At 37.8% G+C, this 19,276-nt stretch overlaps 1 protein-coding gene and 1 long non-coding RNA gene across 9 annotated transcripts in view; both read left to right on the plus strand.

The window, feature by feature from the left end:
• Positions 1-19,276, plus strand: part of LOC127850214 (protein still life, isoform SIF type 1-like) — a 353,922-nt gene that overhangs the window by 86,630 nt on the left and 248,016 nt on the right. For 3 of the 8 annotated variants that reach the window (XR_008035134.1, XR_008035136.1, XM_052383073.1), the window contains exons 15-26: positions 1,027-1,207; positions 1,736-1,975; positions 2,526-2,632; positions 3,979-4,113; positions 5,355-5,549; positions 7,404-7,512; positions 8,431-8,610; positions 13,060-13,184; positions 14,061-14,255; positions 14,663-14,859; positions 16,068-16,368; positions 18,080-18,138. Coding sequence is in view for 5 of the 8 variants with exons in the window: in XM_052383073.1 (XP_052239033.1) it covers positions 1,027-1,207; positions 1,736-1,975; positions 2,526-2,632; positions 3,979-4,113; positions 5,355-5,549; positions 7,404-7,512; positions 8,431-8,610; positions 13,060-13,184; positions 14,061-14,255; positions 14,663-14,859; positions 16,068-16,368; positions 18,080-18,121 (2,007 nt within the window). In the remaining 3 variants the exon portion in view is untranslated. The remainder of the gene's footprint in view (positions 1-1,026; positions 1,208-1,735; positions 1,976-2,525; positions 2,633-3,978; positions 4,114-5,354; positions 5,550-7,403; positions 7,513-8,430; positions 8,611-13,059; positions 13,185-14,060; positions 14,256-14,662; positions 14,860-16,067; positions 16,369-18,079; positions 18,139-19,276) is intronic. The other 5 variants (XR_008035135.1, XM_052383074.1, XM_052383075.1 and 2 more) reach the window with 5 other exon arrangements.
• Positions 8,890-10,208, plus strand: LOC127850230 (uncharacterized). The gene is made up of 3 exons (XR_008035144.1): positions 8,890-8,974; positions 9,027-9,182; positions 10,119-10,208. It is a non-coding gene; the product is annotated as an uncharacterized LOC127850230 (long non-coding RNA).

Below are 19,276 nucleotides of genomic sequence, written 5' to 3' on the forward strand. Positions count from 1 at the left end.
TGACTGGCAGATGACCCCTATCGTTTTTCAGGTCACTAGCTCAAAGGTCAAGGTCACAGTGACACAAAAAAGTAAAATGGTTTCCGGATGATAACTTAAGAATGCTTAGGCCTAGGATCATGAAACTTCATAGGTACATTGATCATGACTGGCAGATGACCCCTATTGATTTTCAGGTCACTAGATCAAAGGTCAAGGTCACAGTGACTCGAAACAGTTATATGGTTTCCGGATGATAACTCAAGAATAATTAGGCCTAGGATCATGAAACTTCATAGGTACATTGATCATGACTGGCAGATGACCCCTATTGATTTTCAGGTCACTAGGTCAAAGGTCAAGGCCACAGTGACAAAAAACGTATTCACACAATGGCTGCCACTACAACTGACACCCCATATGGGGGGCATGCATGTTTTACAAACAGCCTTTGTTTGCTTTCAAACATTGATTGTAGGGGAAGAGAGAAGATATATAGCTGGGTTTGTGTGTGGTTTTATGGATAATTTTTCTGCACTATACCTTTATCCATAATGGAAGAATTTTTAAAATAACTTGAATAAAATGTTTAGCCTTGTGAAACACTGTGTTAAGAATAACAATTAGATCACTAGGTTCAATGTCGAGGTAACAGTTTTTTAAGAAAATTATAATATAATTTACTTATTTAATATTATGATGACACTATGCCAAATAGTATGTTTAAGGTAAAGTGTGAATTGTCAGCTAATTATTTATCTGTAACAGATGCCATGCCTGATGCGCAATCGTTTTTGACTGAAATGTAAATCACATTTTATTTACTTTAATTAGCCAAAATGCAATCCATTTTATCACTATGAAATTTATAAAAGAAGATTACAACGATAGGCTTTATTACGTTGTTCCATGTTAGAAGATAACAAATTTGAAAATTTAATCACTGAAGTTTAAAAAAGATTTGTATGATATTAAGGGACACAAATGCTGCACATAAAGTAGTGAGCTATCAGTAATTTCTTGCAATGGTGTTTGTTATTTTTACAGCGCTGTGAACTAGTGGAAGTTTGTCAGAAGTACATGTATCGGGTAGAATTATCAAAATGCGAGAAGCACAGAGACTTTGGTCTAAAAATAGAAGCAGAACTGGCAGAAGATTTTGATAAGGAAGATGATTTGAGAATCTACGTCACAGAAGTTCGACCCAGCAGCCTGTCTGATCAGAAAGGTAAGTGTGATGATGTATGACATGCCATTCGGGTCAGTTTCAAGTTATTATAGTCATGCCATCTAAATCTATATATAGCTATAATCAAAACTTATGCTGTTCATTTTTTTGAAGTTTATTCAAGCCTCCAAATTTAAGGGTTTTGTTTTACCCTATAGATAAAATATGGGAAGAGATGATCGCTAAATTGATATAGAGTTGTATATTTAATGGAAAGGACATTATTAATTAAATATTTTCTTAGCCATTTGTACCATATTTTGAGCATTAAAAAGAGCCTAGACTTTTTCTCAGTATACTTGCTACATATAAAAACAGACAAATATATTCAGATCTCAGGATTGTTTTGTCTGACAGCTACAAGTTTGTTATGTCAATGTGTCTATTAAGCTGTAAACTAGTTATATTCCAAAATGTCACAGAGAAATCGCATTGCTCAGTTATTGGGCGCATGGGTGCACTCAATTTTAACTGAATCCATTTTGGAGACATCTCTGACATCTCACGTTGCATCTGTATTCTGAGCAGGGATGCGAGCCAGCGACGAGATTGTGATCATCAATGGTAAGATCGTCTCCGACCTTGACATGGTGTACGTGGAGCAACTTCTCACCGAGTCAACCTCCATATGCTTCACCGTTCGCTCCATGTTCCAGCCCAGCGGGGCTGTTACTATGGAAACCCCGCCCTCGCTACCTCCCCCACCCACCCAGTCACGCATCAGTGACAACAGTATTGAATCTCTGAAGATACCACCACCCTCGACAGGTGAGTGGCCTTACTGTTAATTGTTTAGAAGATTCTATTTTACAGCAAAAAATACCTTAAAAGCGAAGAGTTGTCCCTGATTAGCCTGTGCAGAGGACACTTTAAGCCTTTGCATGCTGGGAAATTTGTTGCAATAAACTCCCATTTTACCATAGCCTGGCTCAATTTTATCATCACATGTGTCTTGTTTAGTGAAAGCTGGTCATAATGTATGTGCGTTAAGTGTCGTCTTAGATTAGCCTGTGCAGTCCGAGTTTTCTCTGAACACGACTAATTTTTTTTTTTTGTATTTTGTAGCAAATCTTTTGCATATTAGGATTTTAGAATGAAATTTTTTGTTATGATGGTCTTGTTTTTGTCCTACTATCAATTTTCTATTTGTAAAAAAATCAAGATTTCATACAGTTTATTAAAACATTCTATAAGGAAGTTAGAAAAAAAACAGCAAAACAAAAGTTTTGTAAATCTATGGTGATTTAAAGCGTATTTTTTAAAATCAAGATATTTAACTCTTTGACTATGCATATTTAGTGCCTTTTTTTTCCTACAGGAAGTACCTCTAGCTCTGTGAACACGAGCTGTACAAGTTCTCCGCACCACTCTCAAACTGGAAACAAGATTCAATCAAGCACAGATCAGGTGGATGCTCTCCTACAGGTTACATACCACTCTTTTTGCTTGTCATTTTGTTAGAGCCAGAGAGGCTTATCAGCCATGTGTGCGAATTTTTCTCGCAAGAGACCAAGTGTTATTGTGAATAGATAGACCAAATTTTGTTGATCAGAGTTATCTCGACAGGTTCTCCCTCTTTTGGAAATTATAATTGCCATCAAATAAATGTTTTTGGTCAACGCAGTTGGTGGGGGTAAATTGGAATCACCCTGTAGACTATCAGTTTGTGGGTGGATCTTTTGGTCTGTGTTTGTTGCACATAATTACTTTGTGTCGCAAATTAGGCTCTAAGTTTTCTGTTCATTAATGTGAAATTCTAGTAATATTTGTTTATACATAAAAGTTAGAAGTGCAAGACATAATTTTTAGTGTTTCTCAATATTTGTTGCAAATTTGTGTGCCCTTGAAATGTGAAATATTTAGTTAATTGTACTTTTGTAATTAAAGTCGTGAACTTGTCTCGCAGTTTTCTGCATATCAACTTGAAACTTTACAGATATGCTATTATACTAAGTAGAAGTGCAAGACATTATATGCAGCTGACCTGAGCACATTGTGCTCATGGAAACTTTTAGGATACTGTGTTGTCTATCAGTCCCTACTTAGTAAACTTTTTCTTCAAAAGAGTTCTGCTCCTTAAATGCTTCACAAACTTGAATGAATTTTCACAACAATTATTCTTGGTTGACCCTCTTTCAAAGTTTTTCAAATTGTTCCTGTCCATTGCATGTGCAGGTCACCAGAGCTCAAAATGGATTCAACCAATGAAAACTTCAAAAATCTCCAAAAATCACATGGGTCAGGGCTTTTTTTATAACATTGTCTATTAGTCCTTTACTAAATGTGTTCAAAGCATGTCTGTGGGGTGAAAAACTTCCCCTGGAGCCATTTGATTGTTTTAGACTTACATAGCAAAAATCCTTTAAATCTCATTCTTTTAAACATCAAGGCCCAGGGTTATATATATTTGTCAACTTTTATTGTGGTCCTCTACTTTGTTTGTTTATGTCAAGATCATAGGTTTAAAATCCGCCCTGTTCTGGGGCTTTCTTCTTTCATTTATGCATTTAAACTGACAACTTAAAAAATCCATATCTGGGAAACTGCAAGGCCTAGAGGTTTGGTAATTGACATATTACATCAAAATGATGGTACTCTACCACATTGGTTCAAGTCATGCCCTTTGGGTTAAAATTCGCCCCATTTTGGAGGAAAATTGTTTCCTGAGGACTGGGCAGGCTAAATCGAGATGATACTTTGCGCACAAGCATAAAACCCAGTTTTACCAGAGAGCAGCTCAAATAAATCAGGCTGATTCCATTTGTCGACAGGGTGCAGACCAGGTGACAGCCATATGCAGGGAGCCAGGTGAGGAGGTTGTCAATAGCAACCGGCAGCTGTCAGAGGTGGAGAGGTTACACAAGGTCATCAAGGAGCTCGTAAACACGGAGGAGGCGTACGTCAATGTGAGTAAACAGTGCTAAAGAGCTGATCTGATCAGTTTTCAAGTTACCCTTTCCGTCTCAAAAACAAAGTGAAACACAGCTTTATGCAACCAGCATAAAACCAGAACAGCTTGCAAGTTACCTGCAATCTGTTCAGGTTTTATACTGTTTGCTGCTCATCAGTGCCTGATTGTAGGAAATTGAGCTTATAAAACTTGAATCTTGTAAGAAAAGTGGTAAATTTAATTTGATTTGTTAAGGGACTAAATATGTGTGTGTAACGGAGTGGTAGAGGGTTACAATTAAAAATTTAATCATGCTTAGTATGATGAAAAGGCATGTTTAACAAATAACCGTTTTTGTACCATTGTTTCCCCTTTTTTGTTCAATGTAAACAGATGTGATTGTATGAATTGCCTTAATAAACAATCCATTTATAGGAACGATTTTTGTGTGAGTATGTGGGACAGTGATACGAATATTTGGATTGTCAACTTTCCAATGAGGATTCCAAACCATCCTTTGTTTGAAATAACATTGGTGTGATCATTGAGAATTTGTCAGTGCTAAGGCCATTGGATTGCAAAATCTCGCACAAGTAAAATTACCATGCAATATTCATACACAATTTGTAGTTTTAACCTAATTAACCTTGAATGCTTTGAAAGCCTAATTCTTATTCATACAAGCAGGTTTTTTGGGTTTAGGTAGTTTTTGGTGACTCTTGGTAAGATTTTGTCAATGCTCCCAGGCTAAAGAACTAACCTCCTGATTGCTTTGTGGACAACCTATAAACTGCGCCATCACTCCTTTTTTATGAAGGCTTATTCTGGGAAAACTGGGCTAAACCCTTTCAGTGCTGGAACCAAATTTTGAAGGCCTTTGCAAACAGTTTGGATCCAGATAAGACGCCACAGAATGCGGCGTCTCATCAGGATCCAAACTGTTTGCTATTCTATATTCTATTCTATTGAAAAAAAATCAAAGAAAATGCTAATTTTTGAAATTCAGCAGATGACATTTAAGCAGACGACAAATTTCCCAGCATGCAAAGGGTTAATGCATTGATGCCCCAGATTAGCCTTTGCAATCAGGGACAACACTTTCCGCCTAAACTGGATTTTGGTTTAAAAGCTTCAAACGAGACATTCCATAAAAGCAGAAAGTGTCCTCTGATCCGACTAATATGGGACGATACTTTACGCAACCGCAGTAAGCCCAGTTTCTCAGGACCCGGCTCAATTTTTCTCATTTGGTAACAGGACTTGAATTGTCTACTGAAACGCTTCTTAGAGCCTTTGAAGGAGGAAAGCTTTCTGACATCAGATGAGATTGATCACATCTTTGGCAACATTCAGGAAATAGCCGTGTTTCAGCGACAGTTTTTACAGAGTCTAGTCGAGTCCATCGGTCATGACAGTGAATTTCTCACTGGAGCAGACATGAAAAGCTACAGGGTAGGTACTTACAGTCAGATTTTTAATGTTAGTCATTTTCATGTCAAATATTAAAGTTTAACCTTCATGCGGATGGCTAGATGAATTGTTTGCCCTTAATTGGCGATTTTATTTTAATATGCCCATCTCATGATGAGACATAATATGGCAATTACAGCCATTTTGCACCAGTCACTTTAGAGTTATTGCTCTTTGCTTACACCAAAAATGTTAATATTGCCTTTTGCACTTTCTTACTCATACAGTTGTCATCAAATATTCAGTAACAATGTCTTCAAATGTTTGTTAAAATAAAATAGAGGCAACATTTTTGGTAATAAGCATAATCCGGCAGGGCACTTCAGAGATATTGGCAAAAAAAGGGTAAAATTTGCTGTCTAATTCAGCTAGCTGTCTTCACTCATTCACTTTTCACAGAAGCCTCACCAAAATTCTCAGATGTGAGGTCTACTTTTTACGAAGGGCGCATATTTCCTTACATGATTTTTTTTAATAAATCATGGGGAAAATTAATAATATGACATATATTCCTGACAAAAATTAAAGTTTTAAGTGAATGAAGTTTTAAATGGTTCAAGCCACTGTTCACATAAATAGAATATTATGTTGTTGCAATTCTTTGGACAATGTTTTTAAAAAGTCAATTTAATAATACGTTTTCATTTGCTGCCTGCCAACTAAAGGAAGAGGAGGTTTTGGTATGTTGTGGTATCCTGTCTGAGTGTTGTACATGTTATACATGATATCTTGTGGTATTTTTATGCCCCTGGATCTTAAGATCTGGGGTATATTGTTTTTGGCCTGTCTGTCTGTCTGTCTGTCTGTCTGTCTGTCTGTCTGTCTGTCTGTCTGTCTGTCTGTCTGTCTGTCTGTCTGTCTGTCTGTCTGTCTGTCATTGTGTCAGTCAATAATTGTATGTGTGTGTCACAAAACTTTAACCTTGGTAAAACTTTTATAACTTTTGCAATATTGAAAATAGCAACTTCATATTTGGCAGGCATGTGTATCTCATTGAGCTGCACATTTTGAGTGGTGAAAAGTCAAGGTCAGGGTCATCCTTCAAGGTCAAAGGTCAAATATCATTGTATTTTTCGTTCCTTAAACTTTAACCTTCGTTAAAGTTTGGTCATATCTTTTTGAATATTGAAGATAGCAACTTGATATTTGGCATGAATGTGTATCTCATGGAGCTGCACATTTTGAGTGGCTAAAGGTCAAGGTCATCATTCAATGTCAAAGGTCATGGCTTCAAAGCAGCGCAATAGGGGGCATTGTGTTTCTGACAAACACATATCTTGTTTGTTGTAACATGACTGTACTGCATTATTTGCCCCAGTGAAAATATGTAAAAGTATGGCTTAGACACCACTGGTAAACAACATTGGTAGTATGATTTTTCGCTTTGAAAAAAAACCTTTGCATATGCCCAATTTTCATATAGAATTTTGTTGGGAAGGAAGTAATGAAAAATATTATTTGTAAAAAATCTGCATCAGAAATTAAGCTTTGAGTATCTAAACAATACAAAAATATTGTTGAAACATTTTTTTTTCTTTATCAGTCTTTAAGTTTGCAGATTGTTTGAACTGCATTCCTTATTTGAATAATTTAAATTGATTGTTAATGTTTAACACATTTCTTTAACTTTTTTGCTATAATCTTTTCAAAAATATGCCTCTTGCTATTTTTAACAAACATAATATATTATATGTAAGTAGAAAAAAATCAAAATTAACGTAACATTATTCACTAAACTGTTTGTTTGAATTGTTTCAAATACATTTTTATGTTGAGAAACACAATGTTTAATGAGAGATGAGGAATAGTTGCAAATTAATGTGGGTCATTTTTCAGCGGGTCCTGTTCTCCCTGGGAGGGTCTTTCCTATTCTACGCCAATCACTTCAAAGTCTACAGCTCCTTCTGTGCAAGCCACTCCCGATCTCAGAAAATATTGAACCCAGGTAAGAACTACTGAAATAACTGAACGCAGGTAAGAGACTACTGTCAATACTTAATTCAGGTAAGAAACTATTCAAAATACTGAAACCAGGTAAGAAACTACTGAAAATACTGAACCCAGGTATAAAAAAACTAAAAATACTGAACCCAGGTTAAAAAAATACTGAAAATACTGAACCAATGTAAGAAACTACTGAACCTATGTAAGAAACTACTGAAAATACTGAACCAATGTAAGAAACTACTGAAAATACTGAACCAACACAAGAATCAACTGAAAATACTTCATTTAGACAAGAAACTACTGAAAATACTGAACCCAGGTGAGAAACTACTGAAAATACTTAATTTAGGTAAGAAACTACTGCAATACAGAAACCAGGTAAGAAATCTTAAAATACTTAACTCAGTTAAAAAAAACTACTGAAAGTACTGAAACCTTGTAAGAAACTATTGAAGTACTAAATCCAGGTTGGATACTACTGAAAATACTGAATTCATGTTAGAAACTAGTGAAAATACTTAAACCAGATACAAAAAACTACTGAAAATACTGAAGAAATGTGAGAAACTACTGAATACAGGTAAAAACTACTGAAAATACCGGTACTGAATTCATGTGAGAAACTACTGAAAATACTGAATCCGTCCGCAAACACATTTCCAAATGAAAACCAAGTGAACACATTTTTAACAAATGATGGAAAGGGGAATTTAGATACATTCATTTTGCAATATATATGCAATGAATCAAATGACAGACTGTTATGTTTTTAAATGGACAAGAAAACCAAAAGGTCAAAACAACATAATTAAAAAAGAAGTGTTAGATAAAGTAACTTTACTATTTACTAATTATTATCACAACATATATATTCATTCAAACCACACTGGACCCTTCTACCATGTCTTACTTGCAGACACAATCAACGAGAAGTTAAAAGAGTTCCTGATAGCGCGAAACCCAAAGCACCAGCACTCTGCCACGCTGGACTCCTACCTGATCAAGCCCATACAGCGAATACTCAAATACCCGCTGCTCCTTCAGCAGCTGTGTAATCTCACGGACCCCGAGTCTGACGAGCATCACCACTTGTCAGGTATGTAGTCAGCTCACTGACCCCGAGTCTGACGAGCATCACCACTTGTCAGGTATGTAGTCAGCTCACTGACCCCGAGTCTGACGAGCATCACCACTTGTCATGTATGTAGTCAGCTCACTGACCCCGAGTCTGACGAGCATCACCACTTGTCAGGTATGTAGTCAGCTCACGGACCCCGAGTCTGACGAGCATCACCACTTGTCATGTATGTAGTCAGCTCACTGACCCCGAGTCTGACGAGCATCACCACTTGTCAGGTATGTAGTCAGCTCACTGACCCCGAGTCTGACGAGCATCACCACTTGTCATGTATGTAGTCAGCTCACTGACCCCGAGTCTGACGAGCATCACCACTTGTCATGTATGTAGTCAGCTCACTGACCCCGAGTCTGACGAGCATCACCACTTGTCAGGTATGTAGTCAGCTCACTGACCCCGAGTCTGACGAGCATCACCACTTGTCATGTATGTAGTCAGCTCACTGACCCCGAGTCTGACGAGCATCACCACTTGTCATGTATGTAGTCAGCTCACTGACCCCGAGTCTGACGAGCATCACCACTTGTCATGTATGTAGTCAGCTCACTGACCCCGAGTCTGACGAGCATCACCACTTGTCAGGTATGTAGTCAGCTCACTGACCCCGAGTCTGACGAGCATCACCACTTGTCAGGTATGTAGTCAGCTCACTGACCCCGAGTCTGACGAGCATCACCACTTGTCAGGTATGTAGTCAGCTCACGGACCCCGAGTCTGACGAGCATCACCACTTGTCATGTATGTAGTCAGCTCACTGACCCCGAGTCTGACGAGCATCACCACTTGTCAGGTATGTAGTCAGCTCATGGACCCCGAGTCTGACGAGCATCACCACTTGTCAGGTATGTAGTCAGCTCACGGACCCCGAGTCTGACGAGCATCACCACTTGTCATGTATGTAGTCAGCTCACGGACCCCGAGTCTGACGAGCATCACCACTTGTCATGTATGTAGTCAGCTCACTGACCCCGAGTCTGACGAGCATCACCACTTGTCAGGTATGTAGTCAGCTCACGGACCCCGAGTCTGACGAGCATCACCACTTGTCAGGTATGTAGTCAGCTCACGGACCCCGAGTCTGACGAGCATCACCACTTGTCAGGTATGTAGTCAGCTCACGGACCCCGAGTCTGACGAGCATCACCACTTGTCAGGTATGTAGTCAGCTCACTGACCCCGAGTCTGACGAGCATCACCACTTGTCAGGTATGTAGTCAGCTCACTGACCCCGAGTCTGACGAGCATCACCACTTGTCAGGTATGTAGTCAGCTCACTGACCCCGAGTCTGACGAGCATCACCACTTGTCAGGTATGTAGTCAGCTCACTGACCCCGAGTCTGACGAGCATCACCACTTGTCAGGTATGTAGTCAGCTCACGGACCCCGAGTCTGACGAGCATCACCACTTGTCAGGTATGTAGTCAGCTCACTGACCCCGAGTCTGACGAGCATCACCACTTGTCAGGTATGTAGTCAGCTCACTGACCCCGAGTCTGACGAGCATCACCACTTGTCATGTATGTAGTCAGCTCACTGACCCCGAGTCTGACGAGCATCACCACTTGTCAGGTATGTAGTCAGCTCACTGACCCCGAGTCTGACGAGCATCACCACTTGTCAGGTATGTAGTCAGCTCACTGACCCCGAGTCTGACGAGCATCACCACTTGTCAGGTATGTAGTCAGCTCACTGACCCCGAGTCTGACGAGCATCACCACTTGTCAGGTATGTAGTCAGCTCACTGACCCCGAGTCTGACGAGCATCACCACTTGTCAGGTATGTAGTCAGCTCACTGACCCCGAGTCTGACGAGCATCACCACTTGTCAGGTATGTAGTCAGCTCACTGACCCCGAGTCTGACGAGCATCACCACTTGTCAGGTATGTAGTCAGGGTTTAACCCTTTCAGTGCTGGAACCGAATTTTAAAGGCCTTTGCAAACAGTTTGGATCCAGATGAGACGCCACAGAACATGGCGTCTCATCTGGATGCTCATGGCGTCTCATCTTGATCCAAACTGTTTGCTATTCTGATAGTATTCTATGAAAAAAATTCGAAGAAAATGCTAGTTTTATTAATTCAGCAGACGACATTTTAGCAGACGACAAATTTCCTAGCATGCAAAGGGTTAAGTGCAGGGTAGTAAGAAAGATTGTCGGATATGAGCCAACCCCAGAGAAAACTTAATTTAACCATTTGCCAATTAGATACGCATTTGTTGTCCTTTTGAAACTTAATTTAAGACCTTTCTTACTAGATTCAAGTTTTAAAGGCTTCATCTTCAAACCTTAGGTACTAGTCAGCAGCAAACAGCATAAAACCTGAACAGACTGCGAGTTACTCGCAGGCTGTTCTGATTTTATTCTATTCTGGTTGCAAAAGCCATTTTCACTTTGCCTCTAATGGGGTAAAGGGTTAAAACATGTGTGTTAAATGTTGTGCTAGATTAGCCTGTGCACAGGCTAATCAGGGACAACACTGTCTGCTTAAACAAGACTTCCTTTAAATGAAAAGAACCATACAAGCTTAAAGTGTTGTCCATGATAAGCATGTGCAGACTACACAGGCTAATCTGTGACAATACTTTACGCACATGGAGTAAATCCTGTTTTTCAAAAGCAAGGCTCGTATATATGGGCAAATGTTTTATTCTTGATATAAAACATGGCACAAAAACTGGAAGCAGACTGCTCAGGCTAATGTGTGATGACACTATACGCACATTAAATCCTTTTTTAGCTCATCTATTTTTTGAAAAAAAATTATGAGCTATTGTCATCACCTTGGCGTCGGCGTTGGCGTCCGGTTAAGTTTTGCGTTTAGGTCCACTTTTCTCAGAAAGAATCAATGCTATTGCATTCAAACTTGGTACACTTACTTACTATCATGAGGGGACTGGGCAGGCAAAGTTAGATAACTCTGGCGTGCATTTTGACAGAATTATGTGCCCTTTTTATACTTAGAAAATTGAAAATTTTGGTTAAGTTTTGTGTTTAGGTCCATTTTATTCCTTAAGTATCAAAGCTATTGCTTTCATACTTGCAACACTTACTAAATATCATAAGGGGACTGTGCAGGCAAAGTTATGTAACTCTGACTGGCATTTGGACAGAATTATGTGCCCTTTTTATACTTAGAAAATTGAAAATTTGGTAAAGTTTTGTGTTTAAGTCCACTTTATTCCTACAGTATCAAAGCTATTTCTTTCATACTTGCAACACTTATTAACTATCATAAGGGGACTGTGCAGGCAAAGTTATGTAACTCTGACTGGCATTTGGACGGAATTATGGGCCCTTTATACTTAGAAAATTGAAAATTTGGTTAAGTTTTGTGTTTTGGTCCATTTTACCCCTAAAGTATCATAGATATTGCTTTCATACTTGGAACACTCGCAAACTATTATAAGGGTACAGTAAAAGGACAAGTTGCATAACTCTGGTTGTCATTTTTACGGAATTATGGCCCTTTTTTGACTTAGTAACTTTGAATATATGGTTAAATTTTGTATTTCGATCCACTTTACTTCTAAAGTATCAAGGCTATTGCTTTCAAACTTCAAATACTTTCATGCTATCATGAGGTTACTGTACCTGGCAAGTTGAATTTTACCTTGACCTTTGAATGACCTTGACTCTCAAGGTCAAATTATTAAATATTGCTAAAATTGCCATAACTTCTTTATTTATGATTAGATTTGATTGATACTTTGACAAAACTACTCTTACCTGACATACCACAATAGACTCCACCCAAACCATCCCCCGTGCCCCCCCCCCCCCCTCTCCCTCCTCCCCCCCGAATCCTCCCTCCCCCCTAATTTTTTTTTTTTCAATTTTTTTTAAGATCATCTCACAAATGACTACCACACCCTCAATCTTTCCCCCCCCCACACCCCACCCCCAAAATTTTGTTTTTGAAACAGTTAAAAAACACAAATATTTATTTTTATTATTTTATTTTTGAAATACCGTCTAACCATCGCACCCAAGAATCCCCCCCCCCACCCACCCTCCCCCCCACCCCCGTATAATTTTTTTTGCATTTTTTTTTTGCATTTTTGGAAGATAATGTAATAAAGTTTACACCCCCACACTATACACCCCTCTTCACTCCACCCCTCCCTCCTTTGTGATTGAAATTGAGAGTCCCTTCACCTTTAAAAAGAAAATAGATGAGCGGTCTGCACCCGCAAGGCGGTGCTCTTGTTTTTCAAAGCAAGGCTCATATACTTGGGCAATGTTTTATTCTTGATAGAAAGCTTTGCACTCTGCAGGAAAACTGATCTTTTCTTATTAAAGACACATCATACTAGTTTTACCCATAAAATGGACTTGAAAAGTTTCTCAATAAGCATGATTTAATGGATAGTTTTAAACTAAAACTAAAGTATTCTTTGTTTGCAGAGGCGAGGAAAGGGATGGAGGCGGTGGCAGAACATATCAACGAGATGCAGAAGATCTATGAGGAATACGGTGCAATATTTGACGACCTTTCCAAGATGTTCAAGGACATTTATCCTCTGAAAACTGTAAGCTTTGTGGGTTGTTTTATTTCTTTGTATGGACATCCCTTGTCTGTTGTTCTCATGTGAGATATATTCAGTTAAACAACCAGCTCAACCATCTATTATTTAGCCTTTATGGTCAGCATATATCTAATAATTTTGTGTTTTTATTAAGAAACACAGTTTGATGAATGTGTTCAATGTAGATTGTATTGTTTATTTTAAATTTCTCATTGCTGTTAAAAAAAAATCTCCATATCTCAGTTACTCGTAGATGGCAATCAGTTGCATGCAGTGACAGGTATTTTTTCTCATTTTTTTTTTCCAAATATACCAGAGGCATAGAAAAAATGTTATACTTAGGACAAGCATCTTTAAAATGTTGCACTTTTCGGTGAAATTTTCTACCTGGGCTGTATTCATCAACCCATTTTTTGACCTTAGAATAAAGAAAAGTCTCAGAACCAAGAAAAAACTTACAGTGTTTAAATTATTTTACCCTCAACAAAATGTTCTAAATGAATAATAAAGTTAATGCCAAGTTTGACTCAAAGTAAAAGCAATTCTTGAGTAATTATATCTAAAGAATGTTCTTAATGCTTAAACTTAAGTCTAAGAACTGTTTGTTGAATATAGGCCGAGGACTTTGAGCTCCCAACAAGCAGTTTTTATTTTGCCAACATCAGCAGCTTTACCCCATAGAAACACACTTTGATGCGTTTGTAGTCCCTTAGAAAATCTAATTAAATTTAAAATCTTTACTAGAATCAAGTTTGAAGGCTTTATTTCCAACCTTAAGATACTGATGAGCAGCAAACAGCATAACACCTGAACAGACTGCGAGTTACACTGTATGCCTATATTGGACTGTTACGGTTTGCCTATATTGTATTCTTTCAGCCTGCAGACCTGAGTGTAGGCGAGCTGCAGATGTATGGCACGGTGGAGTGGTGTAACGTCACAGACAGTCTGGGCAAGGTCAAGAAAGGGACAGAACTGGAGAGCACCGTGTTTGTCTTCAAGACTGGAGTAGTCTTCCTTTGTCGGGAAAGGTTGAAACGAAGAAAATCTAAAGGGGTACATATGAATGGCTTTGTAAGTTAATGTAGTTTTTGTATAAAAAAATAGGCTGTTCCGGAGTAACAATAAGACACCAAAATTAGATTAATTTGGTGGATTTTACCAGTAATTTTGTGCATATTGTAAGTTTTAAAAGTTTAAAGTCTGTCAGTGTTTTGGCGGCATTCTGAGCATGCTCAATTCACAATTTACCATTGCAGGATTTGCGGGTTTTGTAGTAATTTTCATCACTTTTGCCGGCCCAATTTTTTTTAATGAACTGTGCTCTGGGAAAAGGTTTTTTATTCATGTGCGATAAGTGTTGTCCAAAAGTAGCCTGTGCAGTCCACACAGGCTTATCAGGGACAACACTTTCCACTTAAACCACTTTACCAATGCAGGGCTTGTGTCAATGTTGACCACTATTGCCTTGTCATTTCCAGGGGGCCAGCGCTGCTCGCGGTCTGTTCAGTGAGAGTTACGACACGGCAGAGAGATTCCGTACGTTGATTCCCGTGCAGGATGTCCAGGTGCGCATTGGGAAGGTCGGCGATATGGATGGGCACTTCTGGTGGGAGCTCGTACACTCACGCTGTGACACTGAGGCTAGACCAGAACGGGTCTACCAGTTCTGTAATAGGTAAAGAAAAGAATCTTCCCACCATTTCCCCAGGGGTGCCAAATATCAGGGGTGCAAAATGTGCAAAAAGCAACTCCCATCCCCCAAGAACTACCAGCTGACAAAAACTTGTCGCCCTTACTTTCTTTGTGATGGCCCTTAATAGTAATCCTTTTGTATAATTATTCTATCCACCGAGACTTATTTGTCCTTTTAAATTGTGTTTTTGAAAGCGTCTGGACAGTTTGGCATTTAGCCGAAAAATTAACCATGTTTATGTAAATATTACATGAACTTTATATGATTAGTTACACTTATTTACAGTTTGATATACCGGTATGCATTATAAATGCAAGCAATGTAACAACATCAAAACGCTGAAAAATGGGAATGCGGATTTGGGGGAGTATTTCAGAAATCATACTCAGCCAGAGCTAAATATAAATGTGAGCGGGAAGGTGTAATCTTATACCCTGCTCCCCTCTTCCACACTCAAAATAGTAGGAAGTCATGATTGTACATGTACTTGTGTTTACAGCCACAGCTGTGGAAATGTTTTGTTTTTTATCATTTTATTCACAAAATTATTAAAGGTTAATTATTTAATCATTAGCAATTTCAAATTATGTCACCAATGCTATACAAAATCATTTACAAGTGGCCATACTGGATTTTTCGCAAGGGGGTTTGGACTACATAACCATTACCAATCGTTCTTAAACCTATCCCTTCAAAAACCATGTAACACCATGACATTGTCCAAACTGCTTGTTATTGTAGTTTAAATACTTAAATGTTACATCGACAAAAAGGAACAATTTAGCAAACAAATCATTCAGCAAAAAAATGCATGTTTGCTTTAAAACGTACTGTGAGCTGACTTGTCAAATTCATCAAATCACAAAGTTTACATACATTTAGGTAAGGATAATTGAAAAAAATAGACCCACAACAAAATTTGTTGAAGATTTGGGAGGTGCATGCTATTTCAGCCCCCATCTAAGTCTGATTTTGATCTACCTTGGACTTTTTAAACTGATGTCTCATGCTGATCCCTCCAGGCTTGTATCTGGAGATTAATTTCCATTCATAAAATGCCTTGTAAACAACTCTTTATACAAGAAAAAGCTGAATAAGTCAGGACAGAGGTGTAAGGGATATGAAACACTCGAAAATTATAGTTGTGTGTTGTTGTTTTTTAAATCCACTTTCATTTATTTGCGTTTCAGTACTTTGGAAGCAAAAACGGACTTTATGAGGATAATACGTCAGACAATTCGTGACTGTGTTCGTAAGATGAACTTGCCATCAAGTGGTAGCAGCTCGAGTAAAAATAAATACATTCCATGCGGTGGCAAACGCCTTGAGGCTTTACAGACTAATTCCCGTAGCACCTTAAGTAAGAAACGTAATAACTCTAATGGTAAAACAGATGTGGAGAGACATTCAATGGAGCTTGAAGAGAAGTTTAAAATTGACGAAGAAGGCGTGTTCAGAATGCGAAGCAAAACAGTTGGCGATTTGAACGAAGTAAGTTCTGACGATTTTGAGGATGAGGGTAACGTTGCTTCATCAGAGACTCATATTGTACATAATGGTGGTAATAGTATTAGTGCAAGTAGTGAGAATTCTTCGTGTTCAAATCTTAGCACCTCTAGTCATTATTCCGGTTCGTCAGCAAAATTGACTTTTGCAAGTGCGAATCCTTTAAAATTCATAAGTGCGAAAGCAGAAACTCCCCCTATGGGATCTCCAGTCTGGAAACCTAGAAATGAGGCTAATGTTGCTAAGCAACAGCAGTTCAGGCAGTCACGCTTAGAAATGGTGAAGGTCAATAAAAAGGTGACCCCTGAACTAGTGCTAAAGAACTCCGAACAGGAGTGTAGTTTATTAAAGGATACTGAATGTTAACGAATGTTTTTGTTCAAGTCATTATATGCTTAATACTACAGTATGTTTTAAAAATTGTGTTCAGTTGTTTTTTAATTTGACAATGATTGTTCAAAATGTTGCATTTATTTATAGTTATTTATTTTTTAACCTTATTTTATATGTTTTTGACAACTAACTTTTACACATTTGTTTGTAAATATTGCATAGGTGCCAAATTTGTATATTCTTTCATACTCTTAACATCAAACAAATGTTATTGGTGTCATAAAAATGGCTTTTAATGAGTTCATCAAATTGAAGTATCTTAAAACATTTTCTTCCATCCTTAAGTACCTAAGTTCACCTGTTCAAAATCAAGAAGAAAATGTAATTTACTTTGCTATGAAGTCTTGAAAAGTGAACATATTTATGAAAAGATTTTACAGACATCTCAACATTTCTTATAAACTAGATGGTAAACCAGAGGTTGATTTTTTTCACTCAATGCAATTTATAATGAAAAGTAAATAAGGTAATGTTCTTTCCTAATGTGTGTTTTTGTAGTTGTTTGAATTATTATTTACAAGCGATTTTCATGGTCTCAGAATGCTTCAAATTTTAAATACCACATTTTTACATGGCAAAAATAGATTAAATTTAGTTTTAAAATAAGAAATTATTTATTTGACACATTTTGTGTATAAATTGTGAATTTCATGGGGCCTTGTAATTGGAAAAATAGGCTTAATGTAAGTGCATTATGAATGTGCTGTCCCAAATTAGCCTGTGCAATCCCACACATGATAATCAGGAACGACTCTTTCCGCCTAGACTGGATTTTTGTTTAGAAGAGACATTCTTTTAACAAATAATCCCTTAGAAGTGGAAAGTGTCATCCTGATAAGCCCCTAGCTGACCTCACAGGCTTATCTGGGGCAACACTTCAAGAACAGGAGTGAAGCCCTGTTTTTCCAGAACGCAGCTCAACTGATGAAAATGATCAAAACAGAGCAGTCGGATCAATAAGATTTGTATATGTGTACATTGTTTTAATACTGGTACAGAAATTGTTTACATGTATTAATAATCTTTAAAGTGTGATTCAACCCTTTCCCACTTAGAAGCAAAGTGAAAAAAGTGAGTAACTGGCATTCTGTTCAGGTTTTATGCTGTTTGCTGCTCATTAGTATCTAATGGTTGAAACTAAATCCTCTAAAACTTGGATCTAGTAAGAATGGCCTAAAATTAAATTAAACTTTCTAAGGGACTACAAATGTATGAAAATACCTATCTAAGTAGTAAAGGGTTAATAATACATAAAGTGTGATTTAAATGAATGATTAATAACCACTGACACCTTGTGTTACAGAATCTCAGTGAGTCTGAGGAAAATGAAGCAGAGTTTGTGTGAGAGAGTGTAATGTACAGGTAATAAGTTGGGAAATAAGCTGCCTCATGCAAAATTGGATCTAATGTCATATGCGGTCAGCATAGCTGCAGACCAGCCTGCGCATCCTTTTAGTCTGGTCATGTGCTATCCTGTCCGACAATGATACCTCAAAATCTTGTTAGCTACTGACCAGACTGGGCTGATGTGCAGGCTGGTCTGGAGTTCCGCTGGCTGCATATGCCACAGGACCAATTTTGGCATGACATGGCTTACATCATGTACTCAATGGCGACCTTAGTTTACAGGCATCTGGAAAGATCAAACAGTGTTGGACACTCTGTTAGACAACCTTCTTAACCCTTTGCATGCTGGGAAATTTGTCGTCTGCTAAAATGTCGTCTGCTGAATTTCTAAAATTAGAATTTTTTTCGATTTTTTTCATAGAATACTATCAGAATAGCAAACAGTTTGGATCCTGATGAGACGCCACATTCTGTGGCATCTCATCTGAATCCAAACTGTTTGCAAAGGCCTTCAAAATTCGGTTCCAGCACTGAAAAAGTTAACACGCTTTACTTACATGCAGTTTTGTATTGAAATGTTTCTCATAGAATATTTTTTAAACTATTAAAAAAAGCTGTAAGACATCTTGTTTATGAAGATGTATACCTTATACTTTTAAAATGACAGCTGCATTGTTCATCCCTCATATTCTAAGAAAATGTAAGAAAGTACACTATTCATTTTAAGATGTACTACACACATGTCCGACATATCTGTCATACTGTTGGCTTTCGGGACGTCTTAGTTTTACAGCCAAACTTTTATATCTTGGTCTCTCTTTTTAAGGGAAACAGATCATTCTTGTTGGTTTAATGCAGAGCAATTTTATAACTTGCACCAAAATAACATGAAAAAATTCATAGCTTTGTACTTTATAATATATCAATACAGTAAATTTTAAATTTTAATAATGAGCTGATATTCTTTATTGTTCTGGATGGTTCTACTTCAAACAATGTAATCCCATTTTTTATTCTTATTTGACTCTTTGGATATTCTAATTTTATCAGTTCAACTTGCAAAATAATGACAAATTCTCTTAGCCAAGTTTACTAAGTTTGGCTGCGCTTTTCAGCACCCCAATCCACTGGTATGGGTTGAACCACAATATCA

Source organism: Dreissena polymorpha, chromosome 11 (genome assembly GCF_020536995.1).
Source record: "Dreissena polymorpha isolate Duluth1 chromosome 11, UMN_Dpol_1.0, whole genome shotgun sequence".
In the NCBI taxonomy this organism is placed as follows: Eukaryota; Metazoa; Mollusca; class Bivalvia; order Myida; family Dreissenidae; genus Dreissena; species Dreissena polymorpha.